The sequence below is a fragment of the Myotis davidii genome, unplaced genomic scaffold (genome assembly GCF_000327345.1).
Source record: "Myotis davidii unplaced genomic scaffold, ASM32734v1 scaffold958, whole genome shotgun sequence".
NCBI lineage: Eukaryota > Metazoa > Chordata > Mammalia > Chiroptera > Vespertilionidae > Myotis > Myotis davidii.
The window spans coordinates 1498004-1518290 of record NW_006289714.1 but is presented as its reverse complement, the minus strand read 5'-3'; the positions used below and the strand labels follow the sequence as shown (position 1 = coordinate 1518290).

At 37.5% G+C, this 20287-nt stretch overlaps 1 protein-coding gene across 1 annotated transcript in view; it reads left to right on the top strand.

Moving 5' to 3' along the window:
* GRID2 (glutamate ionotropic receptor delta type subunit 2) overlaps positions 1 to 20287 on the top strand; it is a 690454-nt gene that overhangs the window by 294766 nt on the left and 375401 nt on the right. The window contains exon 7 of the mRNA XM_015562999.1: positions 17588 to 17689. Within this exon, the coding sequence (XP_015418485.1) occupies positions 17588 to 17689 (102 nt within the window). The remainder of the gene's footprint in view (positions 1 to 17587; positions 17690 to 20287) is intronic.

Below are 20287 nucleotides of genomic sequence, written 5' to 3'. Positions count from 1 at the left end.
GTCTGCCACGCGGTCTCCATCCGACCCTCTGGGCTCAGAGGTCTGGCAAACTTTCCTGCCCAAATTCCTGTTTTTTTGTTCTGTTTTGTTTTGTTTTACCTTTCCAGGGGAGTTCTGCTCTTCCCGGCTGCAAACTGTCTCACCAGCTGAGCAATTTCGCCAATTCGGAGTGGGTGTTATACTAGTTTCAGCTTCTCATTCCATTTCTCAAGATGATTAATGATGTTACCTTCAATAACCTGTGATCTTAATTGTTATTGACAAGACAAGAATGATTCCTGGTTATTGATAGTTTACATTAAGGAAAGATGTCTTAAGAAATGTGTATGCTTTACAAAGAGGATATAATGGGAAAAATTATATTTTCATAGTAAGGTTTTATTATATGTAACATAAATGATCAGCTTTTAGTAAAAGTTTATTCTGTCTCTTTACTTGCTATTTTAAATAAGACAAATTATGTATTTAAACATAACATAATTGAATTAAAGATCAACCAAAAGGTTGACTACATTAATATGTTGAGGAAAATATAGATTGTAAAAGACATTTAAAAGTATTTGAGGTGGGTGCACTCTAATTTCAGGATCTATGTCTGACTGTAGGTAATTACACTAGTTTATTCTTTCCCTTCCATTTTCTACAGTTGGCCTTAGAAATCCAAATATAGATTAGAGTAAATAAGTGAGAGATCTTTTTTTTTTCTATATCACTATACAGTTTTTCTCCATTGCAGATAAAAAGGTATATTCAAAATGTAGCTCTGTCTACCTTAGTCTGACAATGCATCTGTTAAACCAAGTACAATGTATTGAGAATAAAGAAAAAGTATTTTGAATCAAAACCATTATTGATTATCTACTATAATTTAGTGATACAAAAGTGCTTACGATATTGTAATGAATAAAAAGATGACTCCAGCCATGCTAAAATTTCTGCTGGGGAAATAGACAAATAAATGGGTAAATTCTAGAATAATGCCCCTAGGTAATAAGTACCAAGAGAGACTTATTTGAGAAGCACTGCAAGAGCAAACTCATTATTGTTTGGCAAGTGCTTTCTCAATTCTAATTTGAGGAAATTTAAATCAATCAATATACACAGAAAATCAATTGTCTCCAATGGATATGGATCTCCTAAAACTATGCCATTCCCCAAAGAGATTGCATTTTAACTAAATTGCATAAAAATTTTTTGATACTAAAATGAGCATTTAAAATTGTGATCTGTAATAAGTTGACTACCCCCTTACACTTAAAAAAATAGATATGTCCATGAACTAACCACCAGGCCTTATGAATATGATCTTATTTTTAAAAAGGGTCTTTGCAGATAAAATGAAGATGAGGTCATCATGAATTATCCAAGTTGGCCATAAATCCAATGACAGATGTCCTTATAAAGGAGAAGCAGTGGGAGATTTGAGACAGAAAAAGGAGAAGAGGTGATGGCCATGTGAAGATGGAGGCAGAGATAGGAGGAACACAGCTCAGGACTGCCTGGAGCCACCAGAGGATGGACGAGGCAAGGAAAGATTCTCCCCTTGAGCCTTTGGAAAGAACATGACCCTGCCAATGCCTTTATTTCAGATCTGTCTTCTGAAACTGGGACAGAACAAATTTATGTTGTTTTAAACTACTAACTTTGCAGTCATTTTTCATGACAGCCATAGGAAACAAATCATGATTTAGTCTGCCTTATTTTCCAAAGCACAGACAATTTTGAAAGTGTTTCCATCAGGTATCACAAAGAAGAAATGTCTATCTGAATTGCAGTAAGGAAACATTTTTTAAAGCTTTAAGATATAAAGAAAAAGTATTGGTGAAATCAAGGAATATCCCTAAAATATGTACAACTTTATACTGCCTTATAGAAGCCTTGAGTATCTAGTCAATTTCAAAGGCAAAGGTGACCATTAAATGTACATAAGCCATTTGTTTCAATTACTTATTACTGCATAACAAAACACTCCCAAACTTTAATTGGCTTAAAACAAAATCTGTTTTGTTTCCGAGCATTCTCTGGTTGTGGTATTCTGGCAGAACTCAGAGGGGATGGATCACCTCTGCTCCTCGTGGTGTTAACTGGGATGGCTCAGTTGGGGGTCAAAGGATCCAAGGTGATGTCACTCACAGGTCTGCCGCCTTGGTGCTGGCTATTGGCTGGGGTCCCTTAGTTCTTGTCCATAGGACTCCTCTCATTACACAGTCTCTCATTATTCAGTATTCTAGTCCAACCTTTTTCTCACTTGATTGTTGGTTTCTAAAAAGAAAAGAAAAAAGTTGCAAAAGCTCTAGATGCCCAGGCCCTGAAATCATATATAATTCCTTCTGCCATATTCTACCGGTGAAAAGAAGTCACAGAGTTAATCCAGATGCAAGGAGAGGGGGAGTGACCTCTACCTCTTGATGAAAGATCAGTATGCATACACTGGCATAGGAGGAAATTTCCATGGCTATCTTACAGACAGACTACTGCATAGTGCTCTGCTTTTTAAATCATTTTTTTTGATGAAGTCTGATTCTTTCTCACAGATATCTTCCTTCTTTAAGTGCAGAGCACTTACTATTTATATCAGTCTTTTGGAAATTAGTAACATGCCGCCTAATGGACTTTCTTGTAGGTCTTTCTAATATATATATATATATATATAATGTCCTGATTTATCATTTCAAAAATATCACAGATTCTTGGAGGTGAAAGATGATATTCTATGTATCCTATGATAGATGATATTCTATGTAACACAAGTGCAGTAGATGTTTCGTAAATAACTGTCTTATTGATTATGAATATTGAGTGTTGGTAAAATAACATATCTACATTATGCACAGTGTTGTATTAGAGTCCACTAGATTATTTATTGCTAAATATCTTGCAGATTATTATTATCAGTAAATCCTGACCTCTTCCAAATATCCCTGACTTTTCTTATACTTATCAAATGCATATGAGTATAGCTAATAATTATCAATGGAAGCAGATATGCGAAACATTTAAAATCATTAATTTTTAAAAAATAATTGGAAAAGTACATAAATCTACCAAAAATAACAACTCTTTTCTGAAATATGCCAGCATACTTAAGCATGCCCGATGTATGGACATCTCAATTGTTCAATTGTTTAAATGTTTGCAATATCTTGCAATAGAATAAAAATTATCTTCAGAGCTGGTAAGAATGCTCAGAGATATAAGGAATCAATTGATGATTCACAGCTACCCATGAAACTCAAGCACTCCATCCATATTTTGAGCATAAGCAGAGGCATCTGATAAAAAGGGAGCAGGAAAGGAAGAAATTACACTGACTTAGACAAAAGTTCCATGTCAGTATAAGCATCAGATAAACTATAAGCAATGGCTGATTGTACTGCTTATCATGAGAGTTATTTGGAAAATTTGAATGAGAAATTATCTTTTGTCCTTCACAGGAATGAGTCTTGGTATATATGTGGTCACATAAAACAATTGTAGACTCACAAAGGATTTTATAAGATTAGCTGATTTATCCTTCACTCTCAGATAAATCCTGCATGCTACAAAATCCTGTGGGCACACAAATTTAACTTATTCTTTGGGAAAAGTAAGACCCATTAGTTTATTCAACACATTTTTATTATATGTAAACTGTAGGTGCTTGGTATATATCAGTAAATAAAATGGGCAAAGATTTTTGCCTTTGTGGAATCTGCCATTTAGTGATTCTAATAGTTTCCCCTTTATCCTTATCAATAATTTATATTGACCTTATATAGTTTTTAAATTGGTTTGCCTATTTTATAAGAAGCTATTTAAAAATTAGACCCAATCACTAATGAGCTGTGAGTTGTGAGAAAGGAGCTTAGAATTTATTTACATTAAAAAACCATTTCTTTTTCAGATGAAGATATTGATTAAAAAAGGTAGATTCTTACTTGAAAAAAACCACCTAGGTCTTTAAACAACCAGCCCAAGACTCTTTACTATTTGCCCACTCTTTCAAAACTATCTTCCTCTCCCTACATTGACTTCATTATAGAATGTATTCACAAGATCTAGCAATGTCCATGTATATTAGCTAGAAATTTTTTGGTTCCATTTAACAGAAACTCAATTTGAATAGCTGAGGCAAGAAAGAAGGTATGTGTTTATTTGTTTAAATCTTTATTGTTGAGATTATTACTGACTTCCATACATATCTACAAAAGGGCTATGTCTTATGCTTGCTTTGCACGTCTTTAAATTCATCACTGGAATGTTGGCAGATACTCAGAGCTTTCCATCAATTCATATTTTCATGAAGAATGGCATGGTTCTGTGAATATCTTCATAGCACATTTCATGAGTGTTTGATTCCGTTCTGACATGTGGGGCAAATAACAAAACTGCTTTGAGATGCAATTCTGGGAGCCAGAGAACACTAATCCATCCACCTCAGTATACAATTCAAATTAATAAAAGTTAAAATTAAGGTCTTAAATTTAACATATGGGCACTCCCTTGTAGGTAACTAACTGCTTTTCTCTTGCTGCTTTTAAGATTCTCTCTTTGTCTTTTGCCCTTGGCATTTTAATTATGATGTGTCTTGGTGTGGTTCTCTTTGGGTTTCTCTTGTTCTGTGCTTCCTGGACTTGTATATGTATTTCTTTCACCAGGTAGGGGAAGTTTTCTCTCATTATTTCTTCAAATAAGTTTTTAATATCTTGCTCTCTCTCCTCTTCTGGCACCCCATATTGTGGATGTTGGTATGCTTGAAGTTGTCCCAGAGACTCCTTACACTATCTTTATATTCTTGGATTCGTTTTTCCTTTTGCTCTTCTGGTTGGGTGTTTTTTGCTTCCTCATATTTCATGATTTGATTCTCTGGATATTCTACTCTACTATTGAATCCCTGTATATTATTCTTTATTTCAGTCAGTGTATGCTTAATTTCTGACTGGTCCTTTTCCATGTGCTTGGCATTCTCACTAAGATCCATGAAAGTCTTCACTAAGTCCCTTGGAGATTTGTAGAAGATTCTTGAGTAACCTTATAACTGTGATTTTGAACTCTATATCCAGTAGTTTGCTTTCTTCCATTTGTGACATGTTTCTTTTTCTCTGCATTTTGGCTACTTCCCTGTGTTTGTTTCTATGTATTGGGTAGAGCTGCTATGTCTCCTTGAGTTGGTTGAGGGGCCTTTGTAGTAAGTGTCCTATAGGGCCCAGTGGCTCAGCCTCCCCAATCACCTGATTGGGGAGCTCTAGTTGCACCCCTTTGTGGGTTGTAAGTGCAGTCTTGTTGTAGTTGATATTTGATTGCTGTTGGTGACACTGGGAGGAATTGACCTTCAGGCTAATTGGCTATGAGGACCAGCTGCAAATATAGTGGGAGAGCTGCTATGTAGGAAACACCCCTCTGGAGAAGTACTTGCTTCAGTGGGGCTTTGGTGTTCACTGAGTCTTCCCCTTGAGTGTGTCACTTATGGATGTGTAGAGTTGTAATCTGGTATGGTCTGACACTGACCACTGGGTCTCACACTGGCTCTTGGGTCTCCAGGGAGGAGTAAAGGCAGCCACTGCCTGAGGCCACCCAGCAGGAGCTACAGAGAGATATGAGATTCCTCTTCCTTGTGTTGGGTTTGGCAGTGCCCAGAGGAGGCCCAGCTATGAAGCAAGGCAGGCTGGTGCTGGTGCCAGGTTTGGGGCCTTTTATTGATAGGTTTGGGGATCCCTGACCCAGGTGTAGCTTATTTGACAGATTTTAGCCTGAGCAAGGACAGGCCATTCATATGCAAAAGCCATTGCACACAGCTTGGGTGGGGTTGTAAATTGGATGAGGTGAGGTCTCAGGGAACCAGCGGGGTGGAGCAAACAGAAAAGGCTGCCAGTCAGCCCTGCAATTGAAGAGGTCCCAGCATCGGAACAATGATTCCTGTAAGCACTTCCGTCTGAGAAAGCCACCCCAAGTTTCTTCCCAATGCCAGACAATCCAGTTCCTTCTCAGGTGGGTCTCCAGCAGCCTCTGTGTCACTGAGCCCCAATCGTCACTGGTTTTTACAACCCATAGTTATGGGGACTTCTTTTCCCAGCTCTGGAACCCTGGGCCGGGGTCTGGTGTAAGGCTGGGAACCCCTCACTCCTCCGGGCGGCATCCACAGAGATGATCTCTCTCCCAATTAAAAAAGCGGCACATGTGGGTGCTGGACCAGCCCATTCCATGTCTCCATACCTCCTACCTGTCTCAGTGTGCTTTCTTCTTTACCTCTCTAGTTGCAGGACTTCCATTCAGCCAGCTTTCTGGAAGTTCTTGATGATGGTTGTTCTGTATTTCAGTTGTAATTTTGATGTGGTTGTGGGAGGCAGCTAGTATAGGCCTTTGCCTACACCGCCATCTTGGTCTGTCAAGGGTGTGTTTTTTATAAGAAAAGTTCAACGTCTCAAGATTCCCAAAACACAAATAGAGCTAAACTAGAAAAACAAGAACTCAAAACCAATTAGGGCTTTCTCTATGCCTCTTCCTCTATTCTCCTCTGAAAATGTATGCTATTAATTGAGGTCAAAATGACCTAGTGGGTTTTAGGCTAAAATACCTTGTTTCAAATCCTGGCTCTTTCACTTGCCAACTGAGTGACCTAGAACAGGTCAATTAAGCTCTTTAATCCTCTATTTCCTCATCTGTTAAAATTATAATAATTATAGTACCGCTCTGATAGGATTATAGCAAAGAAGTATAAGTGATAGCCAGAGCTTGGCATAATGCCTACCTCCTAGGAAGTCTTTAATAAAGGTGAACCATCATTATAAAATGAGAGATGTCAAGAGCTGAGCTGGGAAGAACTGAGCTGCCAGGTGTGGGAGTAGTCGATTAAGACAAGTCAAAATGAAAGCACCAATTAAGCTGTTACTCCCTTACTGCCGTATGAAAAGCAAGCCTAGAGGAAGTGTCCAGGCTCTGCCGGCGCCCCGTTTCCCCCCTCCTCCCCACTTACAGAATGGCACCAGGCAAAAGTCCGTTATATGTCCACAGATGGGGAGAATTGTCTCACTGCTGAAGCGAACCCTGATCAAAAGGTTCCCTCCGTTTTATGGACCAGGGATCAGGGTGGGGAGGGAGAAGAGAAGGAACAGGAATGGAAAATTACTGAGGATTAAGATAGAGAATAGTGTCCTCAAGGTTACTCCCTCTTCTGAACTCTTGTGGGAGGCTTCTGCCCAAAGCTCCATAGCTCTGAATGGAGGCCCCTGGGCTCCGCATGCAGATATCACATAAAGCATGGCCAGCCAAAGGGGCCTGAATTCTTGACTGCAACTTTGTTTCACAGGCCTGTCAGGTAAAGCCTTTGTAATGGACTCTGGCAGGCCTGAAAAACCATTCTTTGGTTTTAGACCAGGAGCCGGACTCCTCAAAGAGGATTCTGGCCTCACCAGCATGGCTCAGTGGTTGAGCATCAACCTATGAACTGGGAGGTCACAGTTCAATTCCCAGTCAGGGCACATTCCCAGTCAGGGCACATGCCCAGGTTGCAGGACTCGATCTCCAGTGGGAGGCATGCAGGAGGCAGGCAATCAACGATTCTCTCTCATCATGGATGTTTCTACCTCTCCCTCTCCCTTCCTCTATAAAATAAATAAAAAATATACATTAAAAAGGAAAAAGAGAGGGTTCTGTTTTCTTGAAAGGGTTTTCTCCTAGATGAGTAATGTTTCATCCATAAAATTGTATATTTTATGGGTATTTTTTGGTTCTCTTTCTAGTGAAGTAGTATAGGTACAAGCCTTAAAATGAGGCCTAGAATATAAGAAGTATCTAGCATAGGTTGTATATTACTCTTATTTTTAGTATTGCTATTGTTGTTACATAATTGTTGAAATTAGAGCTCTAATATGACAACTTATTCTCTACAGAGTTAGGTAATAATCAATCTTCATACTTGAAGACTTTTATAAAGCATTTCTTGATCTTTATTACATAAATCTGTGAGAACAGGTCACAGGAAGCTCATTATTACACACCTTCTGCACCCAGGAAGAATGAGAGTTGCTAATTCACATTCCAAATTAGGAAAAAGTTAAAAAATTCAGCTATTAGCTGGCAGAACAGTGTCTTGGCTATATATATTGAGAACCTCATATAAGGCATTGTTTAAAAAACAATCAACAATCACTGCAACACATATTCAGTTTCTTCTTTTAAACATCACCTAAATTTGTTTAGTGTTCAATAAAAATTGGAGTCCCACTTTGTGCCAGGAATTATGTATTTATTAAAGGGGAAGACAAAACAGTAATTTTTTTTTCTGATCCACTTAGAAAGTTACAGATAATTGGTGCAATAAACATTAATCATATAAAATATAAATTAAAATACTTAACTGAGATATTAGTATAAAAGAGAAAAAATATGATGCTGTATTGGAGTAACATGAGAGAGCCTAGGGGTAGGGACAGGTGGTCAGGGAAGTTTATCCTAAGTTATAGATATTCACATTGAAATGTAAAGGATGAGTAAAATACATAAATTGTTGAATAATTGTGATGTCTAAGTTTCTTCTAATCAAGGAAACTATGTTTTTAAAACCATTGTTTGTTTGTTTTTTAATTTGGCTATAATTTGGAATCATCTTGGAGATGGAGTTAAATGAATTCAAGATATTTTTTAAGGAGGTGAAATTGGTAGGTTTCAATTAATTAAACGTGAGAGGTGGTAAGACTAACTTCTTGGTTTCTGAGTAATGGAACTAGATGGATGGTAAGTTGTAGATTATGAGCTTCATCTTTTAGATATTTGAGGTGCCTTTGATATATTTAAGCAGAGATGTTGAAGAGAGCAGAATATAAGGAAAATTTTCATCTTGATTTTAGATTGGGAACAAAGATCTAAAGTGCAATAGACTTGCTTTACATTAAATATGGTACATTTATATTAGCCTTGTAACTTTCATAAAAATAATTATTTTACTTGTACAAAACACTGTAATAGGTATGAGATACACAGAGATGATTAAGGTGGTGTCCCTGACCTTAAGTGATTAATTATTTAATGGAAAATATAGGAGAAAAGATGGAGAATTATAATGTGATTTTAAAATGAAGATTCCCTTTAAAGCATCTCAAAGTAGAACCAAGTGAAAGAGAAGAAAATCCAGCAACTTTTATCTGGTTGTAATCATTAAATGTTAATCTATTACTAGAAGATATAATATTCTGATGAGAAAGAAAAAAAAAACTAGTAGAAGTTTAGTCTTGGGAATCACCCTGAAGAGTCACGAAAATTGTCAAGATTACAATATGATAGTAGCCTCAATTGGGATATTTTATTTTCATTCAGCTAGAACTAGAAAGCCAAAAATTAAAATTGGAGAGTAAAGAGGATAGCAGGAAATTTAATTCATCCATTTGTTGATTAGATATCTATCAGGACCTACTATGTATCGATATACTAATACTATGATAAGGGGTAGGAGTACAAGAGTAGACAAGGTAGGCATCATTCTGGCTTCACAGAATTTATAGCTTCCTATAATATATGAAACTAGGGGTCCCTCAGCGTGGCCTGAAAGGATTGGGCCGAAACCGGCAGTCCTATCCTGCCTGCCGCTCCCACTCACCCCGGCCCTGCTGCGCCTGCTGCGGGTTTGCGCCCAGTCAGTCCTGCTCTGGAGAGGCTCTCTCTGACACAGCAGTGCTCGCCAGCAGTGAGCACTATGTCTGGTGCCTGTCAGCTGAGCAGCGCTCCCGCTGTGGGAGCACTAACCACCAATGGGCAGCTCCTGTGTTGAGCGCCTGCCCCCTGGTGGTCAGTGCGCATCATGGTGACCGGTTGTTCAGTCGCTTAGGCTTTTATGTGTATAAATAAGAAAAATAAAATAGCTTGTTTATTTAAGAAAGTGTCCCTAGTTAGATATTTTCAAAGGAAGTCAGTAAAATTGATGTCTACAGTCTGTAAGGTCAAGTAATCAACCTAGAACAGTGGTTCTCAACCTTGGCTGCACATTAGAATCACCTGGGAATCTTTTTAAAATCCTGATTTCTGGGCCTCAGACTCTGGAAATTCTGTTCCTTTGTTACTAATGTTGTGGCCCCAACCCATAACAAAGAAACAGAATTTCCGGAGGATGAGGCCCAGAAATCAGGATTTTAAAAAGATTACCAGGTGATTCTAATGTGCAGCCAAGGTTGAGAACCGCTATCCTAGAAGATGGCACTCCCTGGGTGTTAGCAAGTTTTAGAGCAGTGTTTCTCAATCTTGGCTACAGATTGAAATCATCTGGAAAGACTTAATAACCACTGATGCCTTGGAACACCCCTGAAAAGTCTAATTTAATTGTCCTGGGTTTGGGCTGAGGCATCAGAGTTTTATTGTGTGTGTTTTTTCAAGCTTTCAGGTGATTTTAATATGCAGCCAAAGTTGAGAACCATAGTTTTGAGCGTACTCCATCACTGAAATTAGTAGCTCCAGGTGGTAAGGCTGAGTAAGGAGTAAATAATGATTGTGTAGGCATAACAATGATCACCTCTTTAGTTTTTATGTACCATGAACATTTCTAAACCATTAGAAATGTTTTCTAAACCAATGGTTTAGAATGGTTTCTAAACCATTAAGCCATTTAACACTCCCACCAGCCCTGTGAGGAAGTCACTTTTACTATTCCCATTTGAGAGGTGAGAAAACTGAGGCCCAACATCACATGCCTGCCCAGCAGCGTTAGACTAAGTAGTCTGGTTTTGTAGTTTCTGATCTTAAACACTACAATATATTACCGCTAAATATAGGGTAACTAGAGGCCCAGTGCACGGAATTTGTGCACTGGTAGGGGCGTGGCCTGTGGGGATCAGCCCAGTGTGGGAGCGCCACTCATTCTAGTCAGCCAAGCAGCTGTGGACCTGCCCTTTGAGTGGTTGCTCTCTGGTCCAGCATCTTCCATAGAGCTGGAGTACTCGCCTCTCCAGGGGACCGGGTTGGGGCCGGGCCCAGGGACAATAGCACTGAGATGTGGCAGAGTAGGCCTCAGTCCCATGGTGGCCATGAACCCGCCTCACAGCCTCCGGGGTCAGCTCTACGAGCCCAGTGGCAGCGCTGCACAGCGTGCAGGTGTCCAAAGGAGGTGGCAGGGAGCGAGGAGTAGGAGCCTGGGCCAAGGAGGTGATGATCACAGCTCAGGTTCCTGCCCATCAGCCCGGGGTTTGCAGCGGGAGCAAATGCTCATCCCAGTCAGTTGAGTGGCACTCCCACTGTGGTAGTGCACTGACCACCAGGGACCAGCTCCTGCGTTGAGCATCTGCCCCCAATGGTCAGTGCATGTCATAGCGACTGGTCGACCAGTCATTCTGGTTGTTCTACCATTCGATCACTGGGCTTTTATTTTATAGGATAGTAAGTTTGCACCAAGAAGAATTATAAAAGAAGAGAAAACATAAGAATCAAAAAATATAATTAAATCAGTTAAATACCAGTTGATAACTGAGAGTGGCTACTATGGCTGCATAACAGCTGTGAGTTATTTTCATATATATGAAACAGAATACCTTTGAGCTATTTTCATATATATGGCTTCTCTTGTTTATATTCTTTATTTGTGGAAATCACTTAAGTTCATCTTGTACATTATTACATACAACAGAAGGGTTGTTTGTTTGTTTCAGCAGTAGTACAGGGAAATATAAATGGTTGAATCAGGAGATTTTTTTTCCCTGACTTTCAAAGACATTTTATCCTGAAGAAAACTCTAGTGCTAATGCTATTGCACATAATCTAAAGAACAGCCATTACTTCATGGTAATGACCAAACTGTAGGAATAATCACCCCCTAGGGAGCAAGTCTGACAAAGTGAACTGATTCTGCAGGTGGAAATTCCACACAGAACATTACTATTAGAGCGATTCCTGTCACACTACACTCCTATACATGTCCAAGAGGACACCATTCCAATTTGACTCTATAAATTGTGTTCAACCTGCCATATGTATTTTTTTATACTTAAAATCCATTACAGAGGTAATATCTACCAAATAAAAGCTGTGCATTTCTAAGTAGTTGGCTTTCAGCTGCATTGCCTATGCCTTTGTTGCTCCTTCTTTTCCTTTGAAGGTCGGGAAAGCAAATAAAGGAAATGTAGTCGCTGGGAACACACAGCCCTGAGACAGTGGATAGTTGTGTCCTGCAGCTGGAGATTTGGTGCTATGGTTAGGCTTCGTTTGTTCCATATGAATACAAGCTAATACATGTAGGGAATTCCATTTGGCACCCAATTAAGAGCTCTCTTGACTCCTGTTATTAAAGCCAACAGGCTATTGAGCGTAAAATTAAAGTTGAACAGTTCAGCTCTTTTTGACACTGTAACACTGGCTGAAAAATAAGGATGTAAGTCAGATATCATCTTTTAAAGCCCGTGGACAAATGGAAAGTGAAAAGATTGGAGGAAAAAGAGTAAACATCTAAAACTTGAGCGTTTACTAATGACATAACATGTAATGTTAAGAGCATTCTACTATTCTCTTGCAAATACATCAAGCAGTTTGTTGAACACAAGATATTACATTGATTTTAATAGAAAGCTACAAGATTATTATTGCTAAAGCTCCAATGAAGGAGATAATTAAAGCATTAAGCATTTTTAAGCTTTGAAGATGACTTTAGGCAATAACCAGAACATACTATAGGAAATCAATATACTGTAATTGAACGGAATTTTTTTTTTTTAAGTTGTGCATCCCTGTTAAATTTCCTCTGGATTGTCAGACCGTAGAAGATAGTGAATCTAGTTTTCCATCAGCCGTATGACTTTCTGGAAATATCATGTGCTGCAGGGGCCACTCTATTATTATTTACTTAGAAAGAGCTCAACTGAATAATAGTATTGGGAGATTTTGTGTGCATTTTCTTTACTAGTCTTTGGCTTCATTGTTTAAAACAATAAAAGACAGAAAGAAAAGCAAAAACACAACCAGACAAAAACAACCTTCTTCACATAGCTAGGGAAGCCAAGTTAATGAAATTTCAAACAGTGAAAACAGAAAAGTTGTTAGATAAGCCTCTCATTTGAACCTAAGTGAAATTCTATTTTTTTAAAATATATTTTATTGATTTTTTACAGAGTGGAAGGGAGAGAGATAGAGAGCCAGAAACATCGATGAGAGAGAAACATCGATCAGCCGCCTCCTGCACATCTCCCACCGGGGATGTGCCCGCAACCCAGGCACACGCCCCCAACCGGAATCGAACCCAGGACCCTCCAGTCCGCAGGCCAACGCTCTATCCACTGAGCCAAACCGGTTTTGGCGTGATATTCTAATTTTAATCAAACGCTATGCCTGTCAATCTTGCTATGCTGCAAGGAATACGACCCATTGTAGCTACAAATTCAATTTGGATCTATGTGAATTCATTTTTACTGCCTATGATTGGAGGAAGAGTTATTACAATCAAACGGAACAGCTTGACGTAAACCTCTGGGAGGTGAATGGATATGAACAGAAATTAAAGAATCTTAAAACTTGAGAAATCTTTCAAAGAGGTGTGGATAATCAACATTTCCTTGTGTGTTGCTGATGTTTACTTCATCTTTTGCCTTTGGTATACATTTTGAGAAGCACTGTCAGGCCTTAGAGTAAATAAACAACATGCCATGCTTATAGAGATTTCCAGAAATATTTTTTTTCAGAATATCTTGTCCACTTCATATTTCTACTACTTTCCTTATTTTATTAAATGCCTCTTGATCAAATATATCCCAGTGGAAAGAGCAGAATCTCTTGATACCTAGCTGCCCCTTCAGTAAGATAGTAGTGATACCTTTCTCATAGGGTGGTTCTGGGAAGTAAACTAGTATCAGCAAAGCTCTATGCACTGTATATGTGTCATAATAAGTTTTATAAAAATAATGATGATTTTGCCTTTTAAATTGTATTACCAAAATGTGAAATCATTAGCTATTATATTGAGCCAGCCATTTAACAGTTCTGAGTCTGTTTCCTTGACAATAAAATAGGAATAATATCTTCTCTGCCTACCTTAAATACATCACATTGACAAAAAGAATGTTTAAACTACAAAACAGCACCACAATTAAAAAAACTGAGTCTGAACTGTAAAAAGCACTAGTTTAAATCCTAGTTTTCTCTCTTAGAAGGTATGTGACCTTAGTTGGGTACTTAGTTTCAATGCTTATAATGTAATAATGATAACAGTACCTTCTCATAAACTTATTTTGAGGCTTAAATGAAATCTTGTATGAAGAGTTCAGTACCATGGCTGGCATATAGAAAGTATTACAAAAACTGTAAAAACAATTGTGCTATTCTATATAGGAAATAAGTATTACTTTATTTTCTTAATACATTTTTGTTATACCCATTGTTGATATCCAATGAGTGGATATATTTTATTGCTAGTTTTCCAGATAAATTGTATCTTAAACTTTCTATACCTCAAAATTTACCTCTGAAAATCCTAGTTCTTGCTGTCCACAGCTAACATTCTGCTAACATTAAGTATTGGAGTCTGAACATATGAAGAACTGATTTAAGTAAAATAAATCACCAAACCTAAAATACAGACTGCTGTTACTTAGAGCAGGAATAACGTTACAAGTGATATAATCAAAACACATATGAGTCTGATAGAGAAAAATAAAGAAAACAAGAAATAAATGAATGAAAAGAAAGATGGAAGAAAGGGAAAAAAAAGAAAATAGAAAGGTGAAAAACCTTCATCAAGCAGAGGAGAAAATTATCTCTTATAATAAATGTGGGAGAATCTGGCAAAAAATTAAAGTACATAAGTACTTACGTCAATTTATTTACTTGACCACCATGCACACACTTGATATTAAAAGTAAAACTTTATGGAAGGACTTCGATTCGCTTAGTCACATACACTATCATTAGCAATTGCTAAAGTCGGAGTCATGAAAATATTGGATCATTTGGAACACTTTTCTAGGATTAAAAAAGAAAACTGTCCTCCAGAAGTCCAAAGGGATGGGTGTGGTTGGTCAAGACATGGCCACTGGAAGAATCAATGGGAGTAAAATAAAAAGAGAGGGAAGAAACATCATATATGGTACAAATAATGCTTAAGTCATTGCCTAGGTCTGAAGACAAGATATATCTAACTACTGTACCTACTTCAATTATGTTTTTATTATTAATTCAACCCCCCCAATGCTAGAGTATTTTAGAATTTTTAAATCATTGGCTGTATTTAGTTATGTTGAAGGGAGGACAGAATTAAGAAGCTTGAAATTATACATTTAAAATGTTTGTCCAGAGCTCCACTGAAACAAACTGCTCACAAGGTTTTATTTATTCCAGTGGTAAATATTTTGACTAATCAGTACACCAGAATACTGTGGTCAAGTTTGGCTCAAATATATGTCATTTATTTGGGCAAATTGACAATATGTTTACGAAACTCCAAATAAAAACAAAAACTCAAAGGGAGAAAAAATATGAATTTCTCTGTTTACTTTGGCAGCTTAGACATATTTATCTCTGAACAAGATGATGTAGTAAAAGCTATTCATTCAGCTTAGAATTAAGTACTATAATTATAAAATGGATAGTGTTAGGTTTGATAGAGCAATTGAGTTGATACACTTCCCCTGGGAACTGGCTTTTCAGGTCATTTCACTATGGACATTCCCTTTGCTGAAGACCACTTTTCACTTGCGGTGACCACATTTCATTCTCTCCCCTCCGCGTACACATAAAGAAGTCTCTGCCCAGAAAAATCCTGCCACAAGTCCTTTCAAAGCCACTGACTCCCCTCACTGGGTGCTGGAGCCATCCAGGCTCAGCCACCTGGTGTGCAGATGATGGGATACATTTGTAATCCCTCACCACTCTGGCCTCGTGTGTTTCTCCTTTGGCGACCTAAGGGATAGCACATTAGAAATTTAGCTCCTCTCTTAATATTGTAGATCACATTTTTCATGAATACTATTTGGTCTAGGAAAATGAAATCTTAAAAACGTAATTAGGAAAAGTACATATCAAGGAATATAATTGAGGATAGAATTTGGTTGACCTCAGAAGAGAACAAAAGCTCAAAAGAAATTTCATAAGTTTTTCACATTGGCAAGAGGACTACAATATCGCTGATAATTAGACTTTCAACACATTTGGGTTTGCTAATTGGATCTGTTCTAATTAGACATTTTGTGTAATAAAGAATGACATATCATTGTATGAATTTAATGTGCTTTTACAGTTGAAACCAACAAATCAGCAGCATTTTCCAAATTATTTTAATAAGAAAAATGCTGACTTTTGTTTATACTGTGGCATCCCTTTCTCTTAAGGTATACAGGGTGGGGTAATAGTAGGTTTACAGTTGTGAACGTGCAAAACACAGAGTTTATTCTTGTATTATTATTTATTAATTATTGTATTATTTCCCATGTGAACAACCGTTCATCTGCTTTTGCCCCTCCCTGTATTATATGCACTTTAGTTTTCTTAATTTAACTCCTTTTGGGGAGCTCCAAGAGAAACTAGAGTTTTAATGGAAAGCACCTAAAGCATTTATTTGTTAGGAATAGTTGCCAGTGTATTGATGACTTTGGAAACCACAAATAAAATGCAACACAAGGAAATAAATCAGTCTTTAAAAGGAAGCAGCACCAATCACCATGTGCCCCTACAAACCATTCAGTTAATCCAAACGTCTCTGAGTATGACTGAAGGTTGGTCACATTTTCAAAGCATCCAAATGTGAAAGCTCGTGGATCTGGCATCAGGATTAATGGCATGACATTTCTCCCCCAGATATACATTACAACGTTCTCTTTGCAGCTTTGCTTCTCGAGCAGTTATCTGCTCATTCAAGTCACCGCATCTCTCTTTTCTTCTTATTTCTGAATTGAGAGTCATCCATTTTTATCCTGTTGTGATTTATAGGTTGTAATTTCAAAGCTGGTAGTCCTCAGAGTTTAATATTACAAGAGATAAGAACTACATGAAGATGTAAAATCAAACTAGTATTTTGAAGAGTAAAAAGCAGTGAATCATGGCAAGACGAAGGGGAAGGCTGCTGCCAAAATTACCCAAGTAAATTGATAGCACTGACAAAAAAAAAAAAGCAAATTATATTGTTTTATGTACTGTGAATATTTGAAATCAGCAAAGTCATATATATGACTTTTCCTCAAATAAAAGCAGTAATCCTTTTAACCACATTAAAAATCTTCTTGTTCCCCCCCCCCCAATAAAAGCAGTGTAAGATGTAATTAAAACCATTGAAACTGTAAAAAAGCTAACTTGTGCAGTAATGGATCTATTAGAACTGACATTATGCTAGAATTACATGCGCTATTATTTTTCCAATTAGTGTATTACTAGGACTGTTATCGGTGTGTTTATAACTTCTCATGGAGTCAGATATCTTCAGCAAGTCCCCTAAAGCACGTCTGGTCCTGTCCTATGCCCTGTGATGATATGTAAAAGCAGGAAATTGTGTTTTTGATCATTCATTTGCTAGTAAAAAAAAAAAAAGAAAGCCTGCAGAGGACCCTCCCTGTATTAGTTATTCCAAGATCTATCACCAAGTTCTCTGGAGGGTCTGTACACAGGTGACTGGACTGTTCTTCAGGCGGAAAAGTGACCACGCTATTTTATCTTCCAGCTCGGGTGCTGGAATCCTGTCACGGGGCTGAACGGGTCGCTGACTGACAAGAAACTGGAGAATAACATGCGCGGCGTGGTCCTCCGCGTGGTGACCGTGCTGGTAAGTCTGACCTGAGCCTTGTGGTTTTGGCTTCTAGAGGTTATTTATTCTTCATTTCTTTATGTGTTATTAACTGGTGTCATAATCTTAAAAGAGCTTCAGCAAATACTGGCTCTGCTCTTTCTAACATATTTTCCATGGTTATGTTTTCTAGCCTTCAATTTATGTGGATCAGAGTCAGGTTTTTGCAGGCTCTTCTTTAAATTGCACTACTTTTTGTCAGTCACTTTCATAATCATTTTAGGCTTGAATTCCCTTCTTCTACAGTTTCTTACACATGGTAAAGTGAAGGTAACCCTCAGGCATTCTCTCACTGACACCCTAGAGCCGTGGTCGGCAAACCACGGCTGGCGAGCCACATGAGGCTCTTTGGCCCCTTGAGTGTGGCTCTTATTTTGTGGAAGAGCCGCACTCAAGGGGCCAAAGAGCCGCATGTGGCTCGCGAGCTGTGGTTTGCAGAGCCGCAGTTTGCCGACCACTGCCCCAGAGTATGCAAAAATGTAGGTAATTGTGCCGAAGGTTGATTTGACCAAAGTTGTACATTCAGTAATACTGAAACTTTAGCAATAGACTAAGTCAACACTTTTTCAGTTAGGATCTACTTCAAAAGAAAGTCCATCCAATTGTTTAATAAATATTTATTGATTATCAATTGTATTCAAGTTCAGTGCTAATTACTGGGTAAACTAATGAATGAAATAAATATTATTTTGTCTTTTAGCTCTTATCTAGTGATTCTGTGAATATTAAACGGGTTATACTTATGAAACCTGTACTGTAATTCCATTCACTTATTAGAAAAACCAATAAATAGTAAATTTTATTAATTTATAAATTATTTTCTCCCATAATAACCATAAAATAAGACAGTAACAGAATTATTCTTAAACAGTAAAATTCTCAAATAGGTACTGTGTAAATGCCATAAAGCATGGAGACATGCGCTCTCCCTGGCTATTTCAGTCGGTTGGCCTTATTCTACTTTAGAGTACATTTTGAAACCTAACTGTCCATAGTTCTTAACTTGTTTTTTTCCTTCAGGAAACGCTACTTGTTTTTTAATGATATGTGGGAAAGTATTTCTTATAGACTAAAACAATTGCAGAATTAGTAAACAGGAGAATCAAACTGTCTTTTTTATATGTTGATGCTAATTGGATGATTATCAAAGTTTATAATAGCATTGGCTGCCCTTTGTGCATTGTCTAGTACAAATTAAGTAGACTCACTATAATTTCATGGTATTAAAAAAATCTGTAATATTCGCTATAAAAGGATATAAATGAGTAGTTTACCACCCCTCCTTATTGATGCCTACAACTTATTACTGGTTATTGTTTTAATATTCTTTTCACTTTTTGGCAAATAATTAAACTATGAACAAACAAAATCAAAACTTAAATGTGAAGGTGCTGCTATATGTACCCAAGGGTATAGATATGCATTTGCATTGATGTGTTAATTCTGGGGGAAAACACACAGAAATTTAAAGTGCAGTAAACTATTAACAGTCTGTTCTCTAGTGATTAACAAGAAAATACAACTGACAACTGAAATAAAAGCCAATATATATGCTTTGCTTTTGTCTTTGAGATTCATATTTTAAGGCAAGTTAACCTTGTTTAGTCACTAAGAAAATATTTAGTATTTACCATATGGTAGACTTGGTAATCAATAATACCTATTGACTTATTCATCTTATAAGTATATTCATACCTCAAGGTAGGTATATAATCTGGTTGGGGAGAGACACATATAACAAAAAAGCTAAGATGTATTCAATGTTTACTACGTGATACATATTCTACTAATTTGTTTGCATGTATAAACTTATTCAGTTCTCACAGTATTTCCAATAAGTAGATAGTATTCTGATCGTAAGAATGTGGTAGAGGAAAGTGAGACATGCAGAGGTTGAAAAAAAAATGTGGAAGATTACAGGGAGAGTAAGTAGCAGAGAGTTGGGATTCAAATCCAAGAAGTCTGACTTTAGATCTCGTAACCTCCTCTTAACATTATATTATAATCTCTGTACTCCCACTGTGATAAGTGTGAGAATTGACATATTTATAGGATTTTACTTGACTTCAGAGTTGGAAATGCTTAACTCTGAATTAGATGCAAGTGAGTTATATAGGGAAAGCCAATTATTTTAAATTTCTTTTCAGGCTGAACAAAACCATTGCTGTTTTATACAAGAAATGGTGTTGCTTCATACAGTGTTAATGCCTCTATGGCCCAGTCTCACCTTTATGACTCATAATGGTCTCTGTTTCCTGCAAGCTCAGCCCTGCACAGATCCAGAATACGGTCTGTGGATGGAAGTATAGAAACAATCTGTTTCCTCCAAGTCCTCTGCGATGCAATATAGATTTATCAATTAGGTGCCCCACTGAGTAAAAGGTTGTTACCCTTATTACACTCCCATGGTATACAGCCACTGTACTAATAATTTTTCAGGCTTCCAGGTTCTTCCTGTAATTCCTACTTGAATGGAAACTAACCATGACCTTCTTAATTGTTCCTACAAGCACCTTTCAGGTCTAGCTCTTAGTTATATGGTCTTATAAGCCTCTTCCACCCAACACTGAGGATCAC